Genomic DNA, 22,982 nt, shown 5'->3' with positions numbered 1-22,982 from the left:
TGGTGTGATAAAGGTTCGGAAGATTCGAACTCATGCCCCTGTGGCAATGTGCAACGGGAAAATGGACGCGGCAGTGTGAAATGGCGAAATGGACACGCGCCCTAACCAGTGCGTTATCGCACCGCTTTGGCGGTTGGTTTATTTGCGCTGGTTCTCGTGGTACAGGCTCTGAGAGCTGTGGCGTCTATTTAGTAATTCGGAGCTCACAATAGACAGTAGTACTGTAGCAGACGAAGACGACGCTGCGACCACGGCGTAGTTGTTGATCTTACAAGGATAGCTTTGTCCGCTGTGATAGTCGGCTGCTGTTTAAGTAACTGAGTTAAAAGCAGGAGGAATCACTGAAGTACGCCAACTTCCTTTTTTTTTTTTTCATCATGCACAGCAAAAGACAAAGCTCGACAAAAGTTGCATTGAAAAAGCATTTAATTCATCTTCTGGAATGTCAACATACGCCTTCGCGAGAGAACACGGCTAGCCGCAATTTTACAAGAGCGTTACGAGGATTTCACAACCACATGCACTTGATCGTGGTTTTTTTTTTTTTTTTTCTCGCACAACACGGTGAAGTGCGGAAGAACACGTGAGCCACTCACGTGCGGCAGAAACCTTCCAACGAATTAACAAAAATAAGCGCTATGCGGATGATCTCTTCGAGATCTTACACACTTATGGTGACGAGTAACACACAACTATAATGATATGTAAAACAGCAAGACGCCATATGTACAGGCACCACGCGTCTATTAACAACACACAATTTGCATTCGAAAGTGAGCAAAGAAGGAACATAAACGCGATCCTGCCGCACATCGTCACTGCATCGCATAACGAAGGGCCGTACCTCTGGCGACAGTCGCGCTACAAACTTGCCTCTTATAGCAATTGAGAAGACACGGCAAGCGTACCTGAACAACAGTGTAATCAATACACCCACATGTCGGTCATGCTGCAAAAAGACCTGTCCACGTAAAAGCATGCCTAGCGTTCCCACAGGTGGCTAAGAACCATGAGCTCACTGTGTCTACAGTGTTCAAATAGCTCGTGCATGAATTTTCGGTGTAATGAAAAAGGAAACACCGGCAGAATTACTGAACGTGTATCCAAGGTTGCAGCGCATTAGGGTATTGGTTGGCATTCGGTGAAGCAACGTATTGGCACACACACTGTTCGCGTAATTGCGTGGCACGCACAAAAACTGACATACATGTCCATATTATTCTGAGCACGCAATCTCCTGCTTATAGTCTGTTTCAATCTCGAGTAGCAATCAAGAGAACACAATGCAGCAATGCCGGCACTCAAGATCCGCTGGATATCCAGTCAGGTAATTATCAAAGTGGTACTCGGAGTGCCACTGAGCAAGGGACGTTCGGAAGTGCAAAATTATAACCACAATATTCGGAATTCAAAGACACAGTAAGCCTTATGGTGTATTTGTTAATTTTTTATATCACTACCGCTGATAAGAGCACTTTTTGCAGAGTGAATTTGTAAGCATAGATACCACTAGAAGTTAAATTTCCTTTTTTTCCACAATCATCCAATTATACTGATGGCTGTAAAACCTCATGGCGTGCAATTACTATTTCGTTAAAAGTATTTACTGCGTTGACGTTCTGGAACACATCCTTTGGAAAAAAACTTTGCTTTATTGAAATGACCTGGACTTATTTTCGTCATCGTTGGGACACTGTCATCGATAAGGTTATAACTGCGACCCGGGAAACGCTTGGAAACGCCTTACGGTGATCCGTCCGCCACGTCCAATTTCTTTGGTGGGTGTGTTTCACAAACCCATGCAACACACGCACACACACACATTCACACACACAATAGCACGAATACACAAATACATATAATAGTTATACGCAGAGCTTAAAAAGGCACGGCATGTTCGATAGGATCCAGCGTCAGGGAATTTGCTGGAGCAATAGCGGAGGAGCGAACGATGAACAGCCTCACGGGGAGAAAGGAGAGATAGGCATGAAAAGCAGTGGTTCAAAGCTATCTTAAGTACAAAACGCGTCCGGTTAGCTCTCGACACTGCGTTGTATTCACAGATGTATACACAGTATTCACAGGCAGACACACACTCCAGCAACCATCAAATGTGCTTGTGTAGCGTCTTCCAGGACGCACGCTGCAAATGGGATGTATTTGTATTTTGCAGTAGTGAAATTTTCGGTGCTTTCGAAACAGGCCCGGGAAAAAGTTTAACTCATTGCGAAGTTCCTTGTCTAGACAATGGCTTACGGTGAGAATCTCATACTTTTAATACGCATATGCGGCCGTAAACACAGCACGTGAGTGCTCGCGGGTTTCACTATACTCACCTAAGACGTATGAAAGCAAGGGAAGAACTTAGTGTGTACTAAGTTAGTTAGCACTTAGTATGTCGCGTGGGCTTCAAACAAGTTTCAAGGGTCTCATGATGACACCATTCGCTTAATGCATTGAGTTATGTACTAATATATTTGCGCTCAAACAACACAACGCGGCTGGCGATAGCCGCTTATTTACAGCAGGTGTTCCTCCGCTTGACGACGAGCTCGAAAATTATGAAATTGGGGGGTGGGGGATATTACCTTTACTAATGTGAGAAAATACCAATCAGCGAGGCCTTGCTACTGGTGAACACATGCGATCTCATCCTTTTGATTCGATCCTGTTGCCGCAAGGCATATGAACACAGGTAAGTAACAGGCCAGCCTCATGCGTAACGCAACGATTGTATAAGTGGCTGTGGAAGTAGAAATGTGATTTGGCGTTCCACTTGGCAGCCCCGGGCTTACAGAGGTACGGCCAACACTGCCAAATCAGTCCTAAAATCGCTGCTCCTCTAACATGCAGCGCGCGTCACGGAAAAAGCTACGATATCAAAAGTACAGTACATCAAGCATGAGATTTAATGCCTCTGAGGTACATTGGCAGCAGACGATTCTTAGTGAGAATGCTCCGTGGACACTTTGAATCTTCCGACTAGATTCTATGCAGACATTACGCTTGCCCCACGACATCGGATAAGGAAAGCTAAATAATGGGGTGTCTGCTCAAGAGATACCGTTTGATTCCTGCAGATACTGCAGACGTGGACTAGACGACTGTCGACATGCGTCGCTTTCCAATGAGAGAAAGCCATAGCGATGCAGTTCTAGTCGCAATGCGAAGAAGAAGGCAGCCGCCAGCTACTTTTAAAGAAGCGTTGAATAAGAGTAGGGTGGCTGCGAATTCAGCGAGAGAAGCGCACGGAAGATAACGCAATGACAGGACCACGCTAACCTTTGCATTAGCCACAAAAGCGTATTCACTCCTGTAGAGATACTCACTCGAGGCTCTTAATGCATTAGCATTTCATTTTGCTTAGAAACGTTCCAATTCAAGGCTAACGGTGCAGTATTACAGTAAGCCTTCAGAACAAGAAACAAGTAAACTGGTTTGACAACATTGACACAGAGGAACATACACCGACTGTGTCAAACACTGGCCGCGCCATTCAGCGAGTCAACAATGTGACGGTTCTTGTACATCGATGGCAATCCTAAGACTTGGAGAGTAAGAAAGAGTTCCTGTTTTCTCGAGTATATCGTAAGAGAGTAGGAAGTGCTGCGTAAACACGATTAAACAACCTTTAAACAGCAACAGCAGTGCGCTAATTGACCTCGAAAATTTTGACAGCGCGGCTAGCAAGTGTCGAGCGTTTCTATAGCTACAGTGTTTATTAATACTACAGCGTTTTCATAAGAGTAGGGCTGTGAGAATATTTGCAACTTTCGAATAGCGATTCGAATATTTGTCAAATCAGACTCGGTCTTCGAATTGAATAGTCACTACTCGTAAATAGGAACAGTTTTCGAACAGTTTTCGAATCTTTTAGGCTATCAACGGACACCGATCAAACATGAAATTGGTGCAAAAGTGCTACAAATTTCCTCCCGGCGACGGTTTCGTCCCAGCACGCTATACATAACTGAAGGAGCCAGACTTGTCCTCCGGCTAAACCACTACCATTCGCCCTCACCAAGGAGTCCCGAGTATGTGAGCGAACTGCTTATTCGTTCCTAATGCTTTACTTGTGACTTTAATAAACAACGCTTTATAACTTTCAAGGTAATGACAGAAGCTTGCAAACGTTTGCAATATACTAGGATGTGAAAATCATTTCATATTATTGTCCATTATTTAAAAATTTATTCGGTTCGATTCCCTTCTGGAACTGTTCGATTCGATTCGGACTCAGATACTATCCGCGCACCCTTGCATCCAGTACTAAACTAAGTGCGTTTTATGACCCACTCCGCTCACGCGCTCAAGCATAGCGAAGAGATACAGAAAAACGTTTATTCAAAAACAGAAAGGCAATCCGTGTGGTGATTCCGGTGCCGTGCCTAAAGAAGTGCTTAGATTTCAAGTTTCGTTTATCGCTTACTTCAGAGCCACGAGCCGTGCCTCTGATCTGTTTCCTTCAGCTTGCGGAGGATTACCAGACTCTCCAACCAGTAATATTTCATTTTCTTCTATTTCACGCAAAGATTGCTCCTGCACGCACAGGCACGTATACACAAAAACAATGCTGAATCAGGTAAGGTGGGCGTGGCCCTGTCTGCAATCTTTGGCAGCTCCCCGCGCACATAACTTCTAAAATTGTTTCTGAGAGCCGTCGATTAACCAGTGAGACCTTGTCCCGTAGTAAAAAACAATGTAATCGAGCATCGAGCGAACGTTAACATCGTTTCCTTGAATTTGGACAAAGTACGAGAGTTACCCACGCTGCAAATTAAAGTAGCCACACGAAAGGCTATGGTGGTAGCATCACAAAACATATAAAAGACGAAAAATCCTTACACCTTCTGTAGCACACCACTTTCGACATAGCCCGAGCAGTAACAGAACAGAATTGAGAATATGAAATAATAAAAAGGGAAGCAGCACAACGCTTGACAACCAACTCGTGGTGGAAGAGTGCACTGAAACATCTTTGGCACCGTGCAGAATGTGGAGTATACGTACTATGTGTACAAGCGCTTGAGAGCACGACAGTTTCCTTTATGGCATGTATTATCACGCACATAACAGTGCGTGTTCTGTACAAAACCAACAAACATACGCACGCTTTGAGAGAAAGCATTTTTCCACAACCTACAAAACATCAAGTGTGGGCATCAATTGACACAAATGTCAGGCAATAACGCATGGCCTCCTACTTCGGCGACCCAAAATAGTTGCGATGAAGCTGTAAATCATCAGAAGGGCTGTACAGCGAGAGAACATGAAGACAAACAGGCATTGCATTTAGCTTTGAAATCTTGATTATGTACAAGTATTTCTGAACACAACAAGAAGTCTGGGCATCATTTCACGCAAATTACAGGCAAGAACGCACGGCCTCCTACTTCGGCGACCCAAAATACTTGCGATGAAACCATAAATCATCAGACGGCCCCGTACAGCGAGAAAACATGAAGACAAACAACCGTTGCATTTAGCTTTGAAATCTTGATTATGTACAAGTATTTCTGAATGCAGGACGAATCTAACAACGTATTCAGAGTTTTGTTAGCAGCCCACAGCCTGTTCCTTTCACCTGCGGTGAGCTCATACACGCCGCACCTAAGGTTCAACAGGGGACGTCGTCAAGGATCAATCAGATTTATTCTTGACCCTCCTTACCACTTGACCGTAGAACGAAGCCTAACGTGCCCGCCCATATGCAGGCGGCCAAGACGTGTCAAAGATTGCATCGAGTTTGAAGCAACTAAACGTCTACACAGCACCGTCAGAACTCGTTTAGATGAGAAGCATATTCCTGGCACGGGATATTTATCACTCAAACCGCGGCGGGTTCGCCTTCAGAGCGCTCATAGCAACTCCGAACATATTTCGGCGGTCGAACAATGGCCTCTCTGGGGAACCTTAGGGAACGCAATTTTTTTCAGTAATGTCTTGACAGTAATAAGAAAAGCCTTCGCGCGGCCGCCGGGCTTGTTAACTGCATTGGAACAACAATTCATTTATCATTGAACACATTACGTTCGAGTTGCGGCAACAATAACAAGAACGCATGGTCAACAATCAAGGCATTCATATCGTAACGGTACCAACAGGCAACTGCCTCACACTGGCAGTTTGAAAAAACGTGATAAAAATCAAGCGCCTCCTGGTGTTCGAACACGACGCGAAAGAAACGTGCTATTTCGATGTGGCAAGTAATTTGGCTGTTTAAATGGACGCACTAATCTCCTTAGTAGATGCGTTTTGCTAGACGCTCGAAAGACACGTGAATCTGCTGAAAGAATCGTATTTTGCAAGACACTCGCGAGAAACGTGAATGTTTTGGCAGTTGTAAAAAATTGGGGCATTGTAAGCTGTAGCTTCTGGTTGACTGCACTGGGTACATTGGCACCAACAGCCCGCAAGGCTGTATGCTTCGAGCTGGCCGCAAGTCGACTACATGACCTACTCGAGAGCCACGTAAAAGATGCCATAGGTAACGTATCTCCAGGAAAGAGAAATCGCTGAGATTCCGGCGTTTGGTGACGTTTGCATTCCTCGTCTAAACATCATTCTTGCTTTGTTTATTATTACAACGCGTAAACAATGACATTCCTCGATCTGTTTAACAACCTTTCTCTCGGCGCTGTTCCTTCGACGAACAGAACCACCTGCGTGATGGACGCTGTTCTCGCACAAGAGGGACACACACCCTAGAGAGATGAACGCAATGACATAGACGACACAGGACTGAAAACCGGAGTGCATCACACTGTGCCGCGGTGTGGGACTCGCCGCAGAGAAGGCGGCCAGCGTTGACGAAGAATCGTGGGCGACGACACCAGCGTCACCTGGAAGGCAGGCCGAACGGCCAGCGCGGCAGCTGCAGGCGCCGGCGCAGGGCTTCGTTGTCCTTGATGCGAAACACGTTGAGCGAGCAGCCCTGGCGTCGGGCCGCCCATGATCAGCTGATCTTCTTCTTCTTCTTGCGCTCGGCCTCCAGGGCCGCGCTGGGCGCCGGCCGCAACTCGCGGTACATCACCTGCGTGTGCGCATGCGCTTATACAGCCTGATTGATGCTGTACTTAAGGGGGAAAAATTAGTGAGCAGGCTCTGGGTTTTATTGTTCGCCCATTTGTTGCTAGTGCCTTTGACGGAGGCACAGGTGTTCTATACAGACAAGTCACGCGGCTACAGTCGCGACGTGTCCTATACGTCCCGGCTTGCTAATATTTAAAAGGATGGCAGATTGGGCTATCTGGTATTCCTTTATGTTGCAATGAGTAGTAACAACAGGGCGACAATCAGAGTGGGAGGAGCGCTAACTTCCAACCAAGTTAGTTAAAAACAGCGCTACCGACACAGGACACAGAAAAGGGAATGGGACACACACGGCGCTGACTGTCTATTGCGTTTATTAGAAAAACACGTCTGCCTTTTGAAGCTTTACATCAAGCGTGCGCGCATGCTCATTGTCAATAAAAGCAATTGTCATTCCACAAAACACTGCCTCGTGGTCGCGCATGAGATGAACACCACGCGTGAGTTAACAACGGTGTTAATCGCACGCGCGACCACGTTACGTTTTCAGAATAAATATTATTTGGAAGTTAGCGCTCATCCCTGTCTGATGTCGTCTTGTTGTTCCTTCTTCGCACTATACACCCTAGCAACACTGCTAATTTTACTAGAAATATACTATATACCATCACCGCGTTCCCTACCTTGTGAAGTTATGCCGCCCTGTGTTTTACCTTAAAACTCCCGTTCTATGAGTAATGTCACTTAACATTACTACAGGAAAAAGTGAAGCGACGACCATCCAAACAAATCAGTAGACCTAATGTCATGAACAATACGGGAGGTCGTTAGAGTCATACGACGGCGGACTGCACTCGTCGTGCCATACTCCTTTTTGAGTGTCCTCTATAATGGAGACTCTTGCGTCTGCGCATTGGACTACATACGAGGGGAAGTCAAAAAGTAAAGGGACTTTTGATAAAAGGCACAATTATTCTAATAATATAAAACGGGAACATACATTATTTTTCTACAAAACATCCCTGCACTTTAACGCACTTTGCCAATTAGATGGAACGACTAATGCGGGAATAAGAGTGACACGTTCCATCGAAGTGTTGCAGATGACACACGAAGTCTTGCAGACTACACTAATTCAGCGCTGAATACTAGCAGTGTTACCAAACCCTAGGTGCGAAAAATTGCACACGTCCCTTTACTTTTCGACTTCCCCTATATTTGTTTGCGGTTGATATAGGAACGCGTAGTTTCATTACGTAAATCTGGCTTCAAGGCGACGACAGCGGTATTCTTTCTCCTTTAGGTCCTCACCTTTTCTTCGTTGTCAGGCACGCGACTCAGGAAGTCCATGACTTCGTTGTTTGGAATCACGTCAGGACTGCGTAGCTTCTTGGTGAACTTGTTTACCCCTGCGTAAATGATGCCTTATGGATTAGTGAACTAAGACGGAAGTGATATCGAGCTCGAGCTGCAACGCGGAAGCGCGTGGCAAAGCGGTCGCGCGTTGCAGCTCATGCGGTATGGTAAGTGGCGGAAGCAGCTAACAAATTCTGAATTGCGCTTCGACTGCCAGCATCTGCCATGTGTCCTCTCTCGTGTACGCGTTATAAAAGCTGTTTACATTTTCTACATAACCAACCGCGCTTGGTTCTTCGAATTTACTCGGGGCACGAAGAGACTAAAAAGTAGTACATTTCTTTTGCCACGACATACAGATAAACATGGCCAAAACCATGGAGGCCATATTGGCATCTGACGTTGTCCTGTTAAGGCTGCGCCCCAACGTTTGTGACAGATTCTTTTACTTATAGAATTATTAGAACAGGGCACATTCGCTTGCACTACACATAGTGACAAATTAAAAGCATTGGCGCGCCATAGTGAGAGTGCAATTTGGGAGGCTCTACTGTGAGACGTGACAAAGCAGCCGAGCGTCATCGTGTACACAGATGAAAACTCAAGGAATGTAAACATCACAAGTCGCGCTACGTTCTCCTGTTATTGCATGGTATCACTGCGGGCAAAAAAAAGTTACTCCATCTCCCGCTAAAGGGAACCATGTGTGGATGCGAAGCAGCGGGAAGAAGGTTAGCTTGAGCGGAAGATGGTTTCGCGGCAGCGGCCCGAGCGCTCATCGCGGCGCTGCACAGGAGAGAGAATAGAGAAATTTAGCCTGTCCGGTAAGCCGCCCCGTGAGCGTGTTACCGGATTCCCGGTGAGCGTTTACCCGGTTGCCGGATGAAACGCGCAAACGGGTTTTAGCGCCGATCTCCGTACGCCCGCACGCCCCAACGGCCGCGTTGCGTTGGGGCGTTCTAAGCTCGAATTTACTGCAGATAACTGAAACTCAGTAGCATACCAAGCTATTTAATATATATATATATATATATATATATATATATATATATAAAGTACGTGATTCGCTTGTTTTATTTGGCTTCCATTATTATTTGAACGAAGCAATAAACATTTTTCTTGGTTTTGCTACGCCCCGAAGTAGCCGACATCAAGCCTTGTCAAGACAAGCCTGATCTCTACTCTCTGAATGCTCCTTTGTTGTGACCTCGCTAGGCAAGAAGCAAGTAATCTCGCTGATTCGTCGTCGAATTGTGTGCCTATTTTTGTCTGTGTGCGTAAACGATGGCGTACAGCGTGCTTCATGACGAACTGCTGCTGCGATCTCTTCACTGGGACGAAATTGAAGATATGCACTTGCTCCCCATGGAACCACGGCGGGATCTTCGGAGGCACGGGCTGCTTAATTTAGATTCCATGGACAGCACGGCGTTCTACCGGTCGTTCAGGTTCCAGAAATCGGACCTGGACGATCTGATGACCGGCCTGCTTATTCCAGAAGAGGTTGAGAGTGCCCAGCGAGTTCGAATTCCAGGCCGCGAGGCGCTGTGCATGACGCTGCGGCGTCTCGCCTATCCGAACCGCCTGTGTGATCTGGAGGTCTTCTTTAGCCGCCACACTTCGGTGATATCGAGCGTGGTGTCCAAAGTATTATCACATATTGAGTACAACTTTGGACACCTCCTTGCGGACCTCACGGAGCACAGGTGGCTCAACGTGCAAAACCTGGAGCTGTTTTCCCAGGTAAGAGCACGCTTTCACCAGAAGTGTAAAACATTGATCCCTCCCCATCCCACAACCTACCTTTGTTTGTACTTCTTTTTTTCCCATTTAAGCTAACCTACTTTTGCTCTTCCTTCGACTTTCCCGTGGGGATAGCTGAGAGCGTGCAGAATGTACACATGAGCAGCAGGCTAGAGGGGCAAAGGCCATGCCAGGAAGCACGCCCCGTTTATGATATCTTCAGTAAAGGGGGGGGGGGGGGGGGATGAGTCAGCGGAATGCACAGCTGATGAAGTCACAGACGCATTGTTAAAATTTTTTAAATTATTGAATGTACTGAAAATAGACAACACAGCGCACAAATCAACAACATTGGGAAATGTAGCCTGCTAGCTTCTCGAAGCAAAAAACTCAGAAGCATATGGCTGAATGCTATAGGGCTTGATTAATGCGCTGTCGACGCGTAGAAGTATGCCTGCATAGATCGCGCGTCGACATCGTCGTGCCAATGCACAATGCGACGTCTCCATATGCCATACAGAACTAGGATTACAGCATCATAAGGTTTGCTATGTTGTTTCTCAACAAGGGAACCTGGTAGTTTGTGAATCTAAAGGAAAGTCTTGTTTTAAATTTCGCTGTAATACATTGCAAAGTGCATTGCACTGCAGCTTTTTTCTCCATACAGGTTTTAACCAATTTAAGCAGCCGTATGAGACTCCTACAGATGAATAATGTGTGTCTTGCTCTTGTTCTGTCACCGTTGTAAACACACGTGTAATAGTATGGCGCGAACGGGCACACCATGAGATCATTGTCGTCCTCACTTTCAACTATGTAGTAATGCAATGAATGAACAGCCTTAGTGCTCTTTACTCATGGCAGTTTCCAAATGGACACTACAAATGTGTGAATGCTTCAAACCAAGCTTTGTGGCATTTCAGAATTCGACATGGGAAACAGTTTCATCAGAAAGTGAGAGCATTAACCTTAAGATGCGCCACTGGGCGTTGCTAACTTGATGGATGACAAGAATAATTTATGTGAGAAAAGCCAAAATCTTCTGACCGCCACACTTTATCAAAGAGGCATTGGTGCAATTTCTTGAACACACATTTACCTGCATTCAGAGCTAGTGGTGGTACTGATCATTGTTTTCACAGGAGGGATTGTAACGCTGCTACACAGTATGTTCCATACTTTTCCATTACTCACGCCCTTGCCCACACCCAGATCATGAGATCAAGGTGACACTAGGCAAGGTGCAATCCAGCACATAAATAGTTGTGCCACGATGCAGTGTGCTGGGTGAGGGGGTGACAGTGCAGAACTCACTGGATACAAATTGCGCAGGACAAACCACAAGATAGCATATCTCACTAAATTCTGTGTACTGCATAGACAAATGCAAGATTTGCACCAAACATAATGTTTAATATCATTTCAACAGTGTCATACTTGACAAAAGTCTGAACGTAAAACATCGGCGCTAATGAATGGTCAACCAGTGCCAGTGTCAAAGGAAGCTTTGCTTAACCCTTTCTCACGCCACTTTATCCTGTTGATTGGAAACTTACTCTCACCACATTTCTTGCATCTTCGGAATCATAGAAAGTGTACAGCAGCAGAAAAGATTAAGATTTTTCAATTCTTTAGTGAGTTTTGTCGAGAGTACAGACTGGGGGCTCCACGCAAAAACTCACTACAGGAACATCAACTATTTCGTGTATTGAAGGCTTGAAAAGCACTTATCCAGCTGCTTGAAAATTGTGCCTAGTGCTAGCATTGTGAAAAACAATGAAAAAAAAGTGAGCTCGCTACATATAACAACTGCAAAAACACCCGTCTACCTTACCACTCATTTTACTAAAACATTTTGCACATGTTCTCCAAAATTGCAGCACAATTCCAATTACAAGTGTTTCAAGGTATATGCCAGATATTTTAAATACCATTACATTCATCAGTGCTTTTTCTTTTGATGCACATCTTGGTGCACACAATTGTGTACATAGTGTTTCAAAGGGTTAAACTGATTCCCATAGCACATGGGATAGGATGCTTTTTAAATGATGCTTTTAAATTTGGTCGTTGCACACAAGAGCATGCACAAAATGACGCCACAACAGCGGACATTTTTACTATACAAACATTGCTGCTTCTAATGTGACGCATAGTCAGAGAGGCATCTCGTGGCACCATTTCGAAATAGCGGAGATTATCAGTTCTTCCTGCAAGGCACGACGTCCACACCTAAAGAGTACATCTTACAGCGTGGCCTAATCCCAATATGACCTTTTTCCTAATACATTTGAGTTTCTTGCTATAGATCGCTGTTTACCTCTGTTTCTTTTTCTTTCTTTATCAGGCCGTTCACAGGAGAGGTGCTCCACTGGAAAACTGCTGGGCCTTCATTGATGGCACAGCACGAAGAATTTGCAGGCCTTCAATTGGGCAGCAGGACCATTTCTCCGGACACAAACGCCATCACGTTCAAAAGTTTCAAGCTGTGATGTGTCCCAACGGCATTATTTGCCAATTGGATGGACCATTTCATGGTCGGCGCCATGATGCTGGTGCGTGAAGTTGCCTCTAGTCTCCTCTAAAGCACCATGACGATTACGTTCAGTAACTCGTGTACCTAATTATTATAGTAATATTCAATGTTATAATTGCTACCAAGCTGCTTATGCATGTCCCACCCTGACGTGTTCCGTATTTGCAGAACCATTTCTGACTTACAAAACCACTTACACCAAATATCAAACTATACATGTTTGTGTTGTTCGATTCCCCTGCTTTACTTTGACCAAGATTTAAAGGGATCCTAAACCACTCCTCGAGCGTTGTGAAAAAAAAAAACACATAGCATGTGCTGCTGGCAGCATCTCTGCCAAATTTTGCAGTCGTGCGTGACGCATGAAGTTCACAAGAGGAGCGCAAGGTTATCTTTTTCACAAACAAATTCTTTTGAAACAGAGGCTCTCTGCTCATCTGTTTCAAAGCTGCCGGCACCTTGCATGCGTAATGATGGGAATGCGTATCCTAATTTCCCTTAACCTTTTTTAGCTCACGCAGTGCTTCTGTTTGTGGAAAACAAGTGTGTTTGCATGAATCTCTGTTTCTTAGAATCTCACAAGAGGTGTAACTTTGTTTCAGGAATTCTGAAGATGACGGCCCTCTACCGCAACCTGGAAAAAGTCAACCAAGGCCACAAATACGTGATTTATGGTGACCCAGCCTACCCACTCCGGCCCCTTCTCCTTAAGCCTTTTGGAGGTGCATCTTTGAAGCCCCACGAGGTTTTATTTAATAAGCGCATGAGCACAGTGCGGCAAGCCGTAGAGTGGGGGTTCGGCAAAGTAGCAGCAGACTTTGCGTTTGTTGATTTTCATAAAAATCAAAAAATGACGCGCCAGAGGGTGGGGCGAATGTATAAAGTTGCAACACTGTTGTCTAACTGCCGTACTTGCATGTATGGCAGTCAAGTGTCTGCATACTTTGACATCGAACCACCCTCCTTCAGAGAATATCTGGTACCTCTCCAGTAAGTCGCCTGAGGTAGTGCTTAAAACGAGAACAAGGTAAAAGCAGGAGCCAATGTTTTGACTCGGTGGACTTTTTCAAGGCAACATATGCTCTCCTCGGCACAGTATGTATAGGGAGCGAGGGTAAGGTGGGTGGGCGAGGCAATGGCTGAGGATGTGTTAGTGGCGAGGGTGTAGAATTGAATAGAAAGATAATGCGCTACTGAACATCGCTGGAGTATGGTGAGGTAGCGCCATGTGTCAGCCGGTAGTAGTGGCAGAAAATAGTGCTTGTGGGAAAAAACTGATTAAATATATAAATAAAAGAACGAAAGGAATGAATGCTGTGAATATAAACGTCAATATTCCAACGTAATAAATATATAAATAAAAGAATGAAAGTAAAGGGACGCGGGGAAGTTGCAGTGTTAGACAATTTTATTCACGGCATTCATTCCTTTTGTTCTTTCATTGATATCATTTATCTCACAAGCACCACCTTCTGCCGCTACTTTTATTCTCTCTGTCAGCGACATGTCAACTGGCTGACACACAGTGATACCTCACTTTCCTCCACCGACATTCAGTAGCCCACCTTCCTTTTCAATTCTACACCCTCGCCGCTAACACACCCTCGGTCGTTGCCTCATCTACCAGCCTTACTCTCTCTCCCTTTTAGAAGAACTGTACCTATATATAATGTGCCGGGGAGAGCATATGTCGCCTTGAAAAAGACAACTACACTGAGTCATAACATTGGCTCCTTTTTTACATTGTTCTCACTTTAAGCTCATCGTCTTGAATTTCTATCTCCCGCCTTTCCCATGTTTTCCCTGAGATAGTGCTGCAAGACACTTGCAGCCACATCTCTAGGCCAGCGGCGGCTATTATCTCTGTCACCCGAATTTTGACAAATTGGCCCAACTCATTGTGTTGCAAAAATTGATGGCGTGGAGCAGAGGTAGAATACCCGGCTTCAAATCTGAAGGTCATAAGTTCGAATCCTACTCCAGTCCACCACATTTTCAGGCATGGAGTGGTGCCTGACACCGGCAAGAAAGAAAAAAAATATATCGCCGAGAGCTAGTGGGGCTATACTAGTTCAGGTGCAACCAAACTAGGAAGGCCCATAAAGCTTCATCAAAGTCACTCCCTCACCAGAACAGGAATTGGCCTCCCTGGTGCAGTTCTCGGCCACTACCTCCCTCATGACTCCGACAATTAACCCATGGCCCTCAGTTCCCAGTGGCTGCGGAGCACCTGACCAAGGCGGCGGTCAGACCTGCTACGCGGCAGAGGGTGCTAAGAATCTCTGGGTCAAGACAGGCCGCCAATGGAAACTGAACCTGGCAACGTTCAACACGCGCACGCTCTCGAGTGAGGCTAGCTTAGCAGGACTATTTGAAGAATTATCAGGCATTTCCTGGGATATTATTGGCCTTAGTGAGGCAGCATTACAGCTTTTATCGGTGCTATTTGTGATTTGGCTGCTACGAGCGACATGACTGTGTTGCCACGGATGTCAACTGCCTTCAAATAAGAGTAAGCTCTCTAGGCTTTCAAACTGGTGTCAGAGAAGGTGTGAAGCTCAGCAATCTGCATCTCTACGTTCAGACCAGCTCTTACACGTAATGGAATCGTCACAGAAAATATTTGCATGACATCTGCACCCCATTCTTTCCATTGGGTTTTTATCCCTTCAGGCATTTGTTTATCCCATGGGCTCTTTAAGACCCATAAGCGCTGAAGCGGCACCTTTGCGGTCACAGTAAACACGGAGATTATGCCAGCACAATTGAAGATTCTGGGAGTTTTTAGTACAGTGCTTTCCGTGTAACTTTGGGCTTTATTCATGTATTCCAATAGAGAAATTGCAGAGAATTCAAAGAGGTTATTTGCTGTGTCCTAGTGCATACCTAAAACTGACGTTTTTTGTGCACCCTGCACTTGTTCTTTGTTGCGATCAAACACCTCCTGTCATTTGTTTCCACTTGCGGAGGTTCATGCCTGCATCTCTCATGATGGTCTTCGACCTCTTGTAGATGTCTAAACTTACTAAAATGTCTGCACCCTCGAGCAGATCAATACAAAAAGCTTTCTTCAGGATGGAGGCTAAGGTGTTCTCTTCACCACAAACGGTGTCGAAGCGATGGATAGTCACCATTAGCATAAATTGACTAGATGTGCACCCACGAGGCACCCAAGTAATATGCTATTCTGCAAAGTTATTGCTCGGGCTACGAGGGACTGTATCAAACCAAAGAAAGCGGAATGCATCTCAATCAGGCTCCTGTATCTCGATTTGCAGAAATGCCTTCTTGATGTCCGAATTAAAAGCTATGGGGTACCTGCGAAAGCATATCGGGACCTGCAATATTTCTGCCTGCGATTTTTCCACTTCGTCCGTATAGTCAATAAGGGATGGGAGACCTTGTGCATGCAACGATGCCTCGAACACTACTCTGAGCTTCATAGGGTGATTCTTCTCTTATCACTGATCTACGAGGCATGTCGTAGCTAGTTCATCCATTAGGAGTCTTTTCGGGCACTAACTTCATGTGTCCGAGCAAAGGATATTGCCTTTGACCTGGTTGAATCGCTGTAACTGTCCGTCATGTCGTGATAGCCTTTTAACCAGCTTACTTGGGCGAGAGAGCCGTATCATGGTTGTCTCCGAGTAAATAATTTCGCTCTTCTTCCCACGGTAGCGCAACAGTATACCGGAGATTAAATTTACTGATCATCTCGTGGAATTGCTTCAGAGACTTGTAAGTGTTACAGTTGCTTTGATAAGTGCTATCCACTGCTCCGAGTCGCCAAAAGGACTGCAAAACCTGAGATTTCTTTGTGATAGAGTCTCCACTTGTAGCGCACAGACCATCAAGTTCGCATTGTGTTCGAAAAATGCTTTGCATCGACTTGATCCTTGGAGTGTCCATACGAAGGTGGAATTTATTACGACTAATCCTTACATATCTGTGCTGCATTCGAGTTCTCCGATCAATACCTTCCACAGATGATCTGACCTGATGAGTAAACAAAGTCCTGGTTTCCCATCTGCTCCAAGAAATTTGACTTTACGTTGCAGCTGCCTCACAAAGTTGTCGATAAATAGTGCAGAAATAGTGGCAGATAAATGGCACCATGATTGCTTGCACAGTGCAGACTTAAGCCAGTGCAAGAAGTCCGACACCGAGCCATTTTCTCTTGTATTCTCAACATCCTTCCCCCCCCCCCCTTTCTTAGCTGGCGCACAACTATTGTTTTTCTATAAGAATAGAACAGTTATACCATTCTCGTATTGAACTTTACACAGCAGCATTAAATTGTGCACTTGTAAAAAAGAAACATGTTTATTTCCAGACTTTCGAGTCAATTACAAATTTCAGTCACTACCGCATATTCCTTTTATTTTGAACGAGTAGAACCACACAATAGTCTTTACAAAGAATGAGCTGCTCCAGTACATTGTAAATTTGAAAATGTAACGCGTCTGCCGTTCTTACATTGCTTTATTTTAATGATGTGACTTTCCTTGATATGTTACTTTACGAAATATGTGCAATATCCTTTTTGTTGTTTGCATACGTCTATCGTGTACTTAGGAATGTATAACATGAGAACCTTTGTGTATTGATATATATGTTCTTTCATGTGACTAACTTTTTGCTATACGACTATTCTTTGGGCATTGCCTGTGTGTTTCTCTGGACCTAGTCAAGCTGCAAAAACGTTTCTTAGTCAAGGAACCTTCCTTTGAAAGGAAAATAAAACTAAATTGAACTGAAGTGAGTGAACGTTAGAGGGAATACAAAATAAATTTGGTTTACAAAAGTGTTTCACCTGTGGTCTGTGAACTGTCTCTTGGCATTGTTGTGATGGTGAAAGGACCCAACAGCGGCGTTTACATTAAGCAAGTTTATATTGATGTTTACAGTTTACTGAAGCATTCATAACTGCAACACCAAAGTAGTAAAAAAAGTGCTAAATACCGTATGCTGCTTGTATTGGTGTCGTGTCCGTGGAAATTGATTAGATTTAATCTTCACAGGTTGGCAGGTGTGTTAACACAGACAAGACTGCATAGTCACGTGTTGCAGTGTTGATCTGCAGGGAAAATATAACCGATTCCAACATGCCTTTCGCTAATGAGCAACTTTATGGAATACGAGTTATTACAGTTTTAGATTTGGAATTAGAACATTTTGTAGTTATTGGTCCAGTGCTGCTAATCAAACTATTGTGGGACAAAACGTTAGCCAAAACAAGACATTAGCCAAATGCAGGCCATGTATGTCTTAGATTGTCCTGAATATTAAGTGTGTGCCTTATGTAAGACAACGAAAAATGCACGCACATGTTCGTTGGAATAAGTAGCACTAACTAAAAATAAAATGTCACAGTTTCGCCCTAAGGGCGAAGCAATGAATGCGATAGCAACACAGCAATGTCATACGAAGTAAGGTGAGCGGCTTTGGTAGCAACAACACGCAGAACTGTTGTCGACGCCATCGGCGTTTTGCCCGCGTTAGCTCAAAATGCGTGCGGCGTTGGTGACTGTTGCTGGAGCCTCTCATATAAATAGGCACTTGGTGCCGCAGCTAAACGTCGCGTCCCTTCCTTCCCCCTCCCCCACGGCCTCTCGCGCGTCTGAAGAAGGCGCGTTTGCTCTACATATATGGTGATTGTAAAGGAGGAAAGAGACGCCTACTTCTGCAGCCCTTAAGGAAGCACGGCGCAGAACGCGCGTTTGTTCTCCGCCGTGCGTTCACTCCCCGAGAAAGAGCGCGTCCCTCGCGCCCTTTCACTCGCACATACAGCGTTCGGCGGCGCGCGGCCACGATTTCATCTCCATTGACGTCATACGGAACCTCACGGCGACGGCGACGGCGACGGCGACGCCGACGGCGACGGCGACGCCGACGGCAGAAATCTGCTTTTGAGTGTCCATATAATTGCTATCGCAATAAAATGGAATAACATGAGACGAGTTTCACACATGAAAACTAACCATCTAGGCAACATTGCAGCAAGACAAACAGCCAAGATAATTCTGACAAATCATAATTATTATTAGAGATGTAATTCATGAAGGTGAAAATATTGCACCTCAATCTGCAACGCAGTGTAAACTTCACTGCACTGTCCAAGCCTTCTGAAGAAGTGCACCATGATTTGTATGGACAAAGCACTGAACACACGACACAATAAATCATACAAAGCACTGAACACATGACACAATAAATCATACAAAGCACTGAACACACGACACAATAAATCATACAAAGCACTGAACACACGACACAATAAATCATCTTTAAATAAACAATTGGAATAGCACAGTTGATGAGGAAAGCATGAATTAAACATAAAACATGACCATCACTTCGCATGACTTGAAAAAAATCACAGCCAAAATATTGCACTTCATCTTGTGCAAGGTAGTGTACACTTCACTGCCCTGTCCGAATCTTCTTAAACAGTGTACCATGATTTGCATGAACTGAGATTAAGAAGAGGGAGGAAAAAATAAGCTCTGAACGAGAAATTGGGGCATCGTATATTGTGAAGACTAGGGATCCTGAACATGTGAGCAAAGCACTTAACACTTTTGATCACTCAATAAATAATTGTTAAATACGCAGCATTACAATAGCGTGGTTGATGAGGAACACACGACTTAAAATGTGACCAATGATTCCCATGGCTTGAAAAAAATCACAGCAAAGATATTGCACATCAACTTGTGCAAGGTAGTATACATTTTATTGCCCTGTCCTAGCTCTCGAAAATAATGCAACATGATCTGTGTGAACTCTGTGACCTCTTATCTAAACTGAATACATTTTTGCAGGAGCGCAACACCCTCTTCACACATATTGCTCATGGATGGTTTCAATTCTCCCGATATATCATGGCTGTCATTAGCCCCGCCTGGTCATGAGGTTCGCTCATCGAGGGAGCCTCTACAGCTGTCACAGTCGACTGGCCTTAAACAGAAAATAAAGCAGCCTACCAGAAATGAGGCACTTCTAGATCTAGTCTATCTGAGCCAACGATAGACTAGATCTAGAAGTGCCGCAGTTCTGGTAGGCTGCTTTACTTTCTGTTTAAAGCCAGTCGACTGTGACAGCTGTAGAGGCTCCCTCGATGAACGAACCTCATGACTAGGCAGGATTGATGACGGTCATGATATATGGCGAGCATTAACATCATCCATGAGCAATATGTGTGAACAGAGGACGTTGCGCCTCGATAGTTACGGTTTCGAATGCGAAGTCAGTGCAGGTATTGCAGATCACAGAGCACTTTGTACATCTCTTCCAGTAAAAAAAGCCCACATTTCGTATACCTCATTTCCAAACTTCGATCATGCGAATGACATTTCCATTATTGATACCCCGAGTGAAACGTCCTCAAGAAACTAATCTGGTGACAATGCATCAATACAACCAATCCTTGAATATGCATCTGTAGTTTGAAACGAAACCCTTTTCATAAGAGCAGTATTAACAAGATTGAGTTTGTACAAAAGAAGGCTCTTCGCTTTATCTACTGTCGCCATGATAGGGATTTTTCACCTTCTTATAACCTCACTAGTCTTACCTTAACCACTCTGACATGTCGCCACAACGAATGCCTAATATTCCTGCACACCTTAATTAAATCTCCACGCTTAACCCACACAGATAAATACATTGTTTGTAAGACATTTCCATACCTGTAGCTCGTGCAACCTAAATCTGTTACCACTTCAAACCTAAAATGACATGTACATAATTTGTTTTCCTCTCAACAATTGAACGTTGGAATGTGTTGCCTGGAGATGTTCATTCTTTGCCCCTGACCTAGTTTTTGTCTGCAATAGACATGTGATGTTATTGCTACTCCTGCTGTGGCCCAAAATGGCCTGCAATATGGGCTGCAGAATAAATAAATAAATGAACAGACTAAGAAAGAAAGAAAATCAGTGAACAAGAAATTGGGGCATCATGCATTCTGCAGACTAGGCATCCTCAACACATGAGCAGAGCACTGCACACGTAGAATGACTCGATAAATCATCTCTAAATAAGCACAATTAGCCTGGGTGATTAGTAACACACAAATTAAACATAGAACATGACCATTGATTTTCATGGCTTAAAAACATCACAGCAGAGATACTGCACCTCAACCTGTGCAAGGTAGTCTACACTTCACTGCCCTGTCTAAGCATTCTAAAACAGTGCACCATGATCTGTACAGAGACAAAGGAAAAAAAATCTGTGAACAAGAAATTGGAGCATTGCATATGCTTAAGACTAGGCATCCTCAACACATGAGCAGAGCACTGCACACTTACAATGACTCGATAAATCATCTCTAAATAAGCACAATTAGCCTGGGCGATGAGCAACACACAAATTAAACATAGAACATGACCATTGATTTTCATGGCTTAAAAACATCACAGCAGAGATACTGCACCTCAACCTGTGCAAGGTAGTGTAAAGTCACCAATGGCACTTCACTGCCCTGTCTGAGCATTCTAAAACAGTGCACCATGATCTGTACAGAGACAAAGGAAAAAATCTGTGAACAAGAAATTGGAGCATTGCATATGCTTAAGACTAGGCATCCTCAACACATGAGCAGAGCCATTGCACACTTACAATGACTCGATAAATCATCTCTAAATAAGCACAATTAGCCTGGGTGATGAGTAACACACAAATTAAACATAGAACATGACCATTGATTTTCATGGCTTAAAAACACCACAGTAGAGATACTGCACCTCAACCTGCCCTGTCTGAGCATTCTATTGACCCTTTTCGCGGAGCAGTTTGCTTTAGAGAATCGAGATGGCGCTCCCGGCGGCGTGCCAGAGCTCTCCTCAGCGACTGCGCACAAATACGAAACCATTACCGCTTCTACCTTGCTTCTGTCCGATCAGCTGTCAGAAACGCAACTGAGTTTTCGCTAACACACTGTGCTCCAATCATGCTAGATTGAATCATGTGAATTAAAGACGAGTGCAGTAGTTGGCTGCAAAAATAGTGACTGGCATGTCAGGGAATAGAATGAATCTGTGTGGCCAAGTTCTCGGATTGCTGCTGCAACTGTCCCAACGTTTCATCGGCACTTTGTGATGTTCGGCTTTCCTCGAGGATACAGAAATTTGCTCATCCGCCAGCCTTGTATCGCTAACCTTCAAAGAAAGGGCTTCATCCCCAGAACGTCGGCAAAAGTGAGTACCACTCATTAAACAATGACAAAGGGAGTCAGTAGCACCGCTTCCTGTCGTAGTAATTTTCACGCACGTTATCTATACACATATGTCCCAAATGGCAGGAAAACTTACGCCCACTCTATCGCCGACGTATCAAGAATAAGTGAATGGGCGCATACTTGAATATATGCGCACTGTATACGCACAATACATGACGGACTACACCGATGGTGCACGAATGGTCGAAGCTGAATGTTTCGCGACGGTCCACAAGAGGTAAGCGAGTTACTAGCTGTAATGTATGTATTTGCTACAAGGTATTACATTGTACATACAGCTACGTTTCAAGCCTTGTGCGCAGCAAGAACAAATCTATTGGAACTGAGCACACCCGTGAGCGATTAGGCAGAAAATAATCAGATAGTGGGCGCACCGAAGAACTTCACTGAGTCAGAACTGACAAGCACTGCCTTCCAAATATTTGCCGAATAAACACAAAGAGCAAAACACACTAATCCTGACTGAATTCATAATCGAAAGCTTGGATGGCTAGAATACATATTTAGCCACGCCTTTTAGAACAAGCACCCTATACGCTGTTTGCGCCGTTTGAACATATTTAATCAGCTCGAAAGCGCTTTGCATGTTCTCTGAAGCTGTGATCAAAGCTTCGTGTCCGTCCACCTAGTCACCGTCTACGGTATCTCCGAAAACAGATTCTTTAAGCCGCGCCAGCGTGATACACTTCCATTGTAAACAAGGAGGCAACAGAGGCAGTTGAGGCAAGCAATGGACGCGTCACCACGTGATCAAACCTGGCACGCCTACGGTATCACCGCGAAAAGGGTCAATAACAGTGCACCATACTGTACAAACAGAGACTAAGAAAGAAAAAAAATCTGAACAAGAAAGAGGGCATCGTGCATTCTGAAGACTAGGCATCCTCAACACATGAGCCGAGCACTGAAACAATTATGATTACTGGATAAATAAACTCTAAACATAGGGACTACAGTGTACTAGAATATTGGGTAGTGAATCAGAGACGATGCGGCGCAAGCTTCCCAAAGAAACCTCGCATGTCGCGGATGCTGGATGGCCGTTGGGGCGCTGCGAGCTAGGTCAAACTG

The 22,982-nt window shown here is 44.6% G+C and overlaps 1 protein-coding gene and 1 long non-coding RNA gene across 2 annotated transcripts; one reads left to right on the top strand and one right to left on the bottom strand.

The window, feature by feature from the left end:
• Window positions 1-408: 408 nt before the first annotated feature.
• On the bottom strand, window positions 409-8,442 carry LOC119441513 (uncharacterized). Its single transcript, XR_005189926.1, has 2 exons — window positions 8,344-8,442; window positions 409-7,033 (listed from the first exon to the last, which is right to left on the bottom strand). It is a non-coding gene; the product is annotated as an uncharacterized LOC119441513 (long non-coding RNA).
• A 1,230-nt stretch (window positions 8,443-9,672) lies between these two features.
• LOC119440068 (uncharacterized) lies at window positions 9,673-12,779 on the top strand. Its single transcript, XM_037705011.2, has 2 exons — window positions 9,673-10,131; window positions 12,479-12,779. The coding sequence occupies exons 1-2, from the start codon at window positions 9,673-9,675 to the stop codon at window positions 12,692-12,694; spliced, it is 675 nt and encodes a 224-aa protein (XP_037560939.2). The 3' UTR covers window positions 12,695-12,779.
• Window positions 12,780-22,982: the final 10,203 nt, after the last annotated feature.

This window comes from Dermacentor silvarum, chromosome 2 (assembly GCF_013339745.2).
Source record: "Dermacentor silvarum isolate Dsil-2018 chromosome 2, BIME_Dsil_1.4, whole genome shotgun sequence".
In the NCBI taxonomy this organism is placed as follows: Eukaryota; Metazoa; Arthropoda; class Arachnida; order Ixodida; family Ixodidae; genus Dermacentor; species Dermacentor silvarum.
This window is presented reverse-complemented; position numbering and strand designations above follow the sequence as displayed.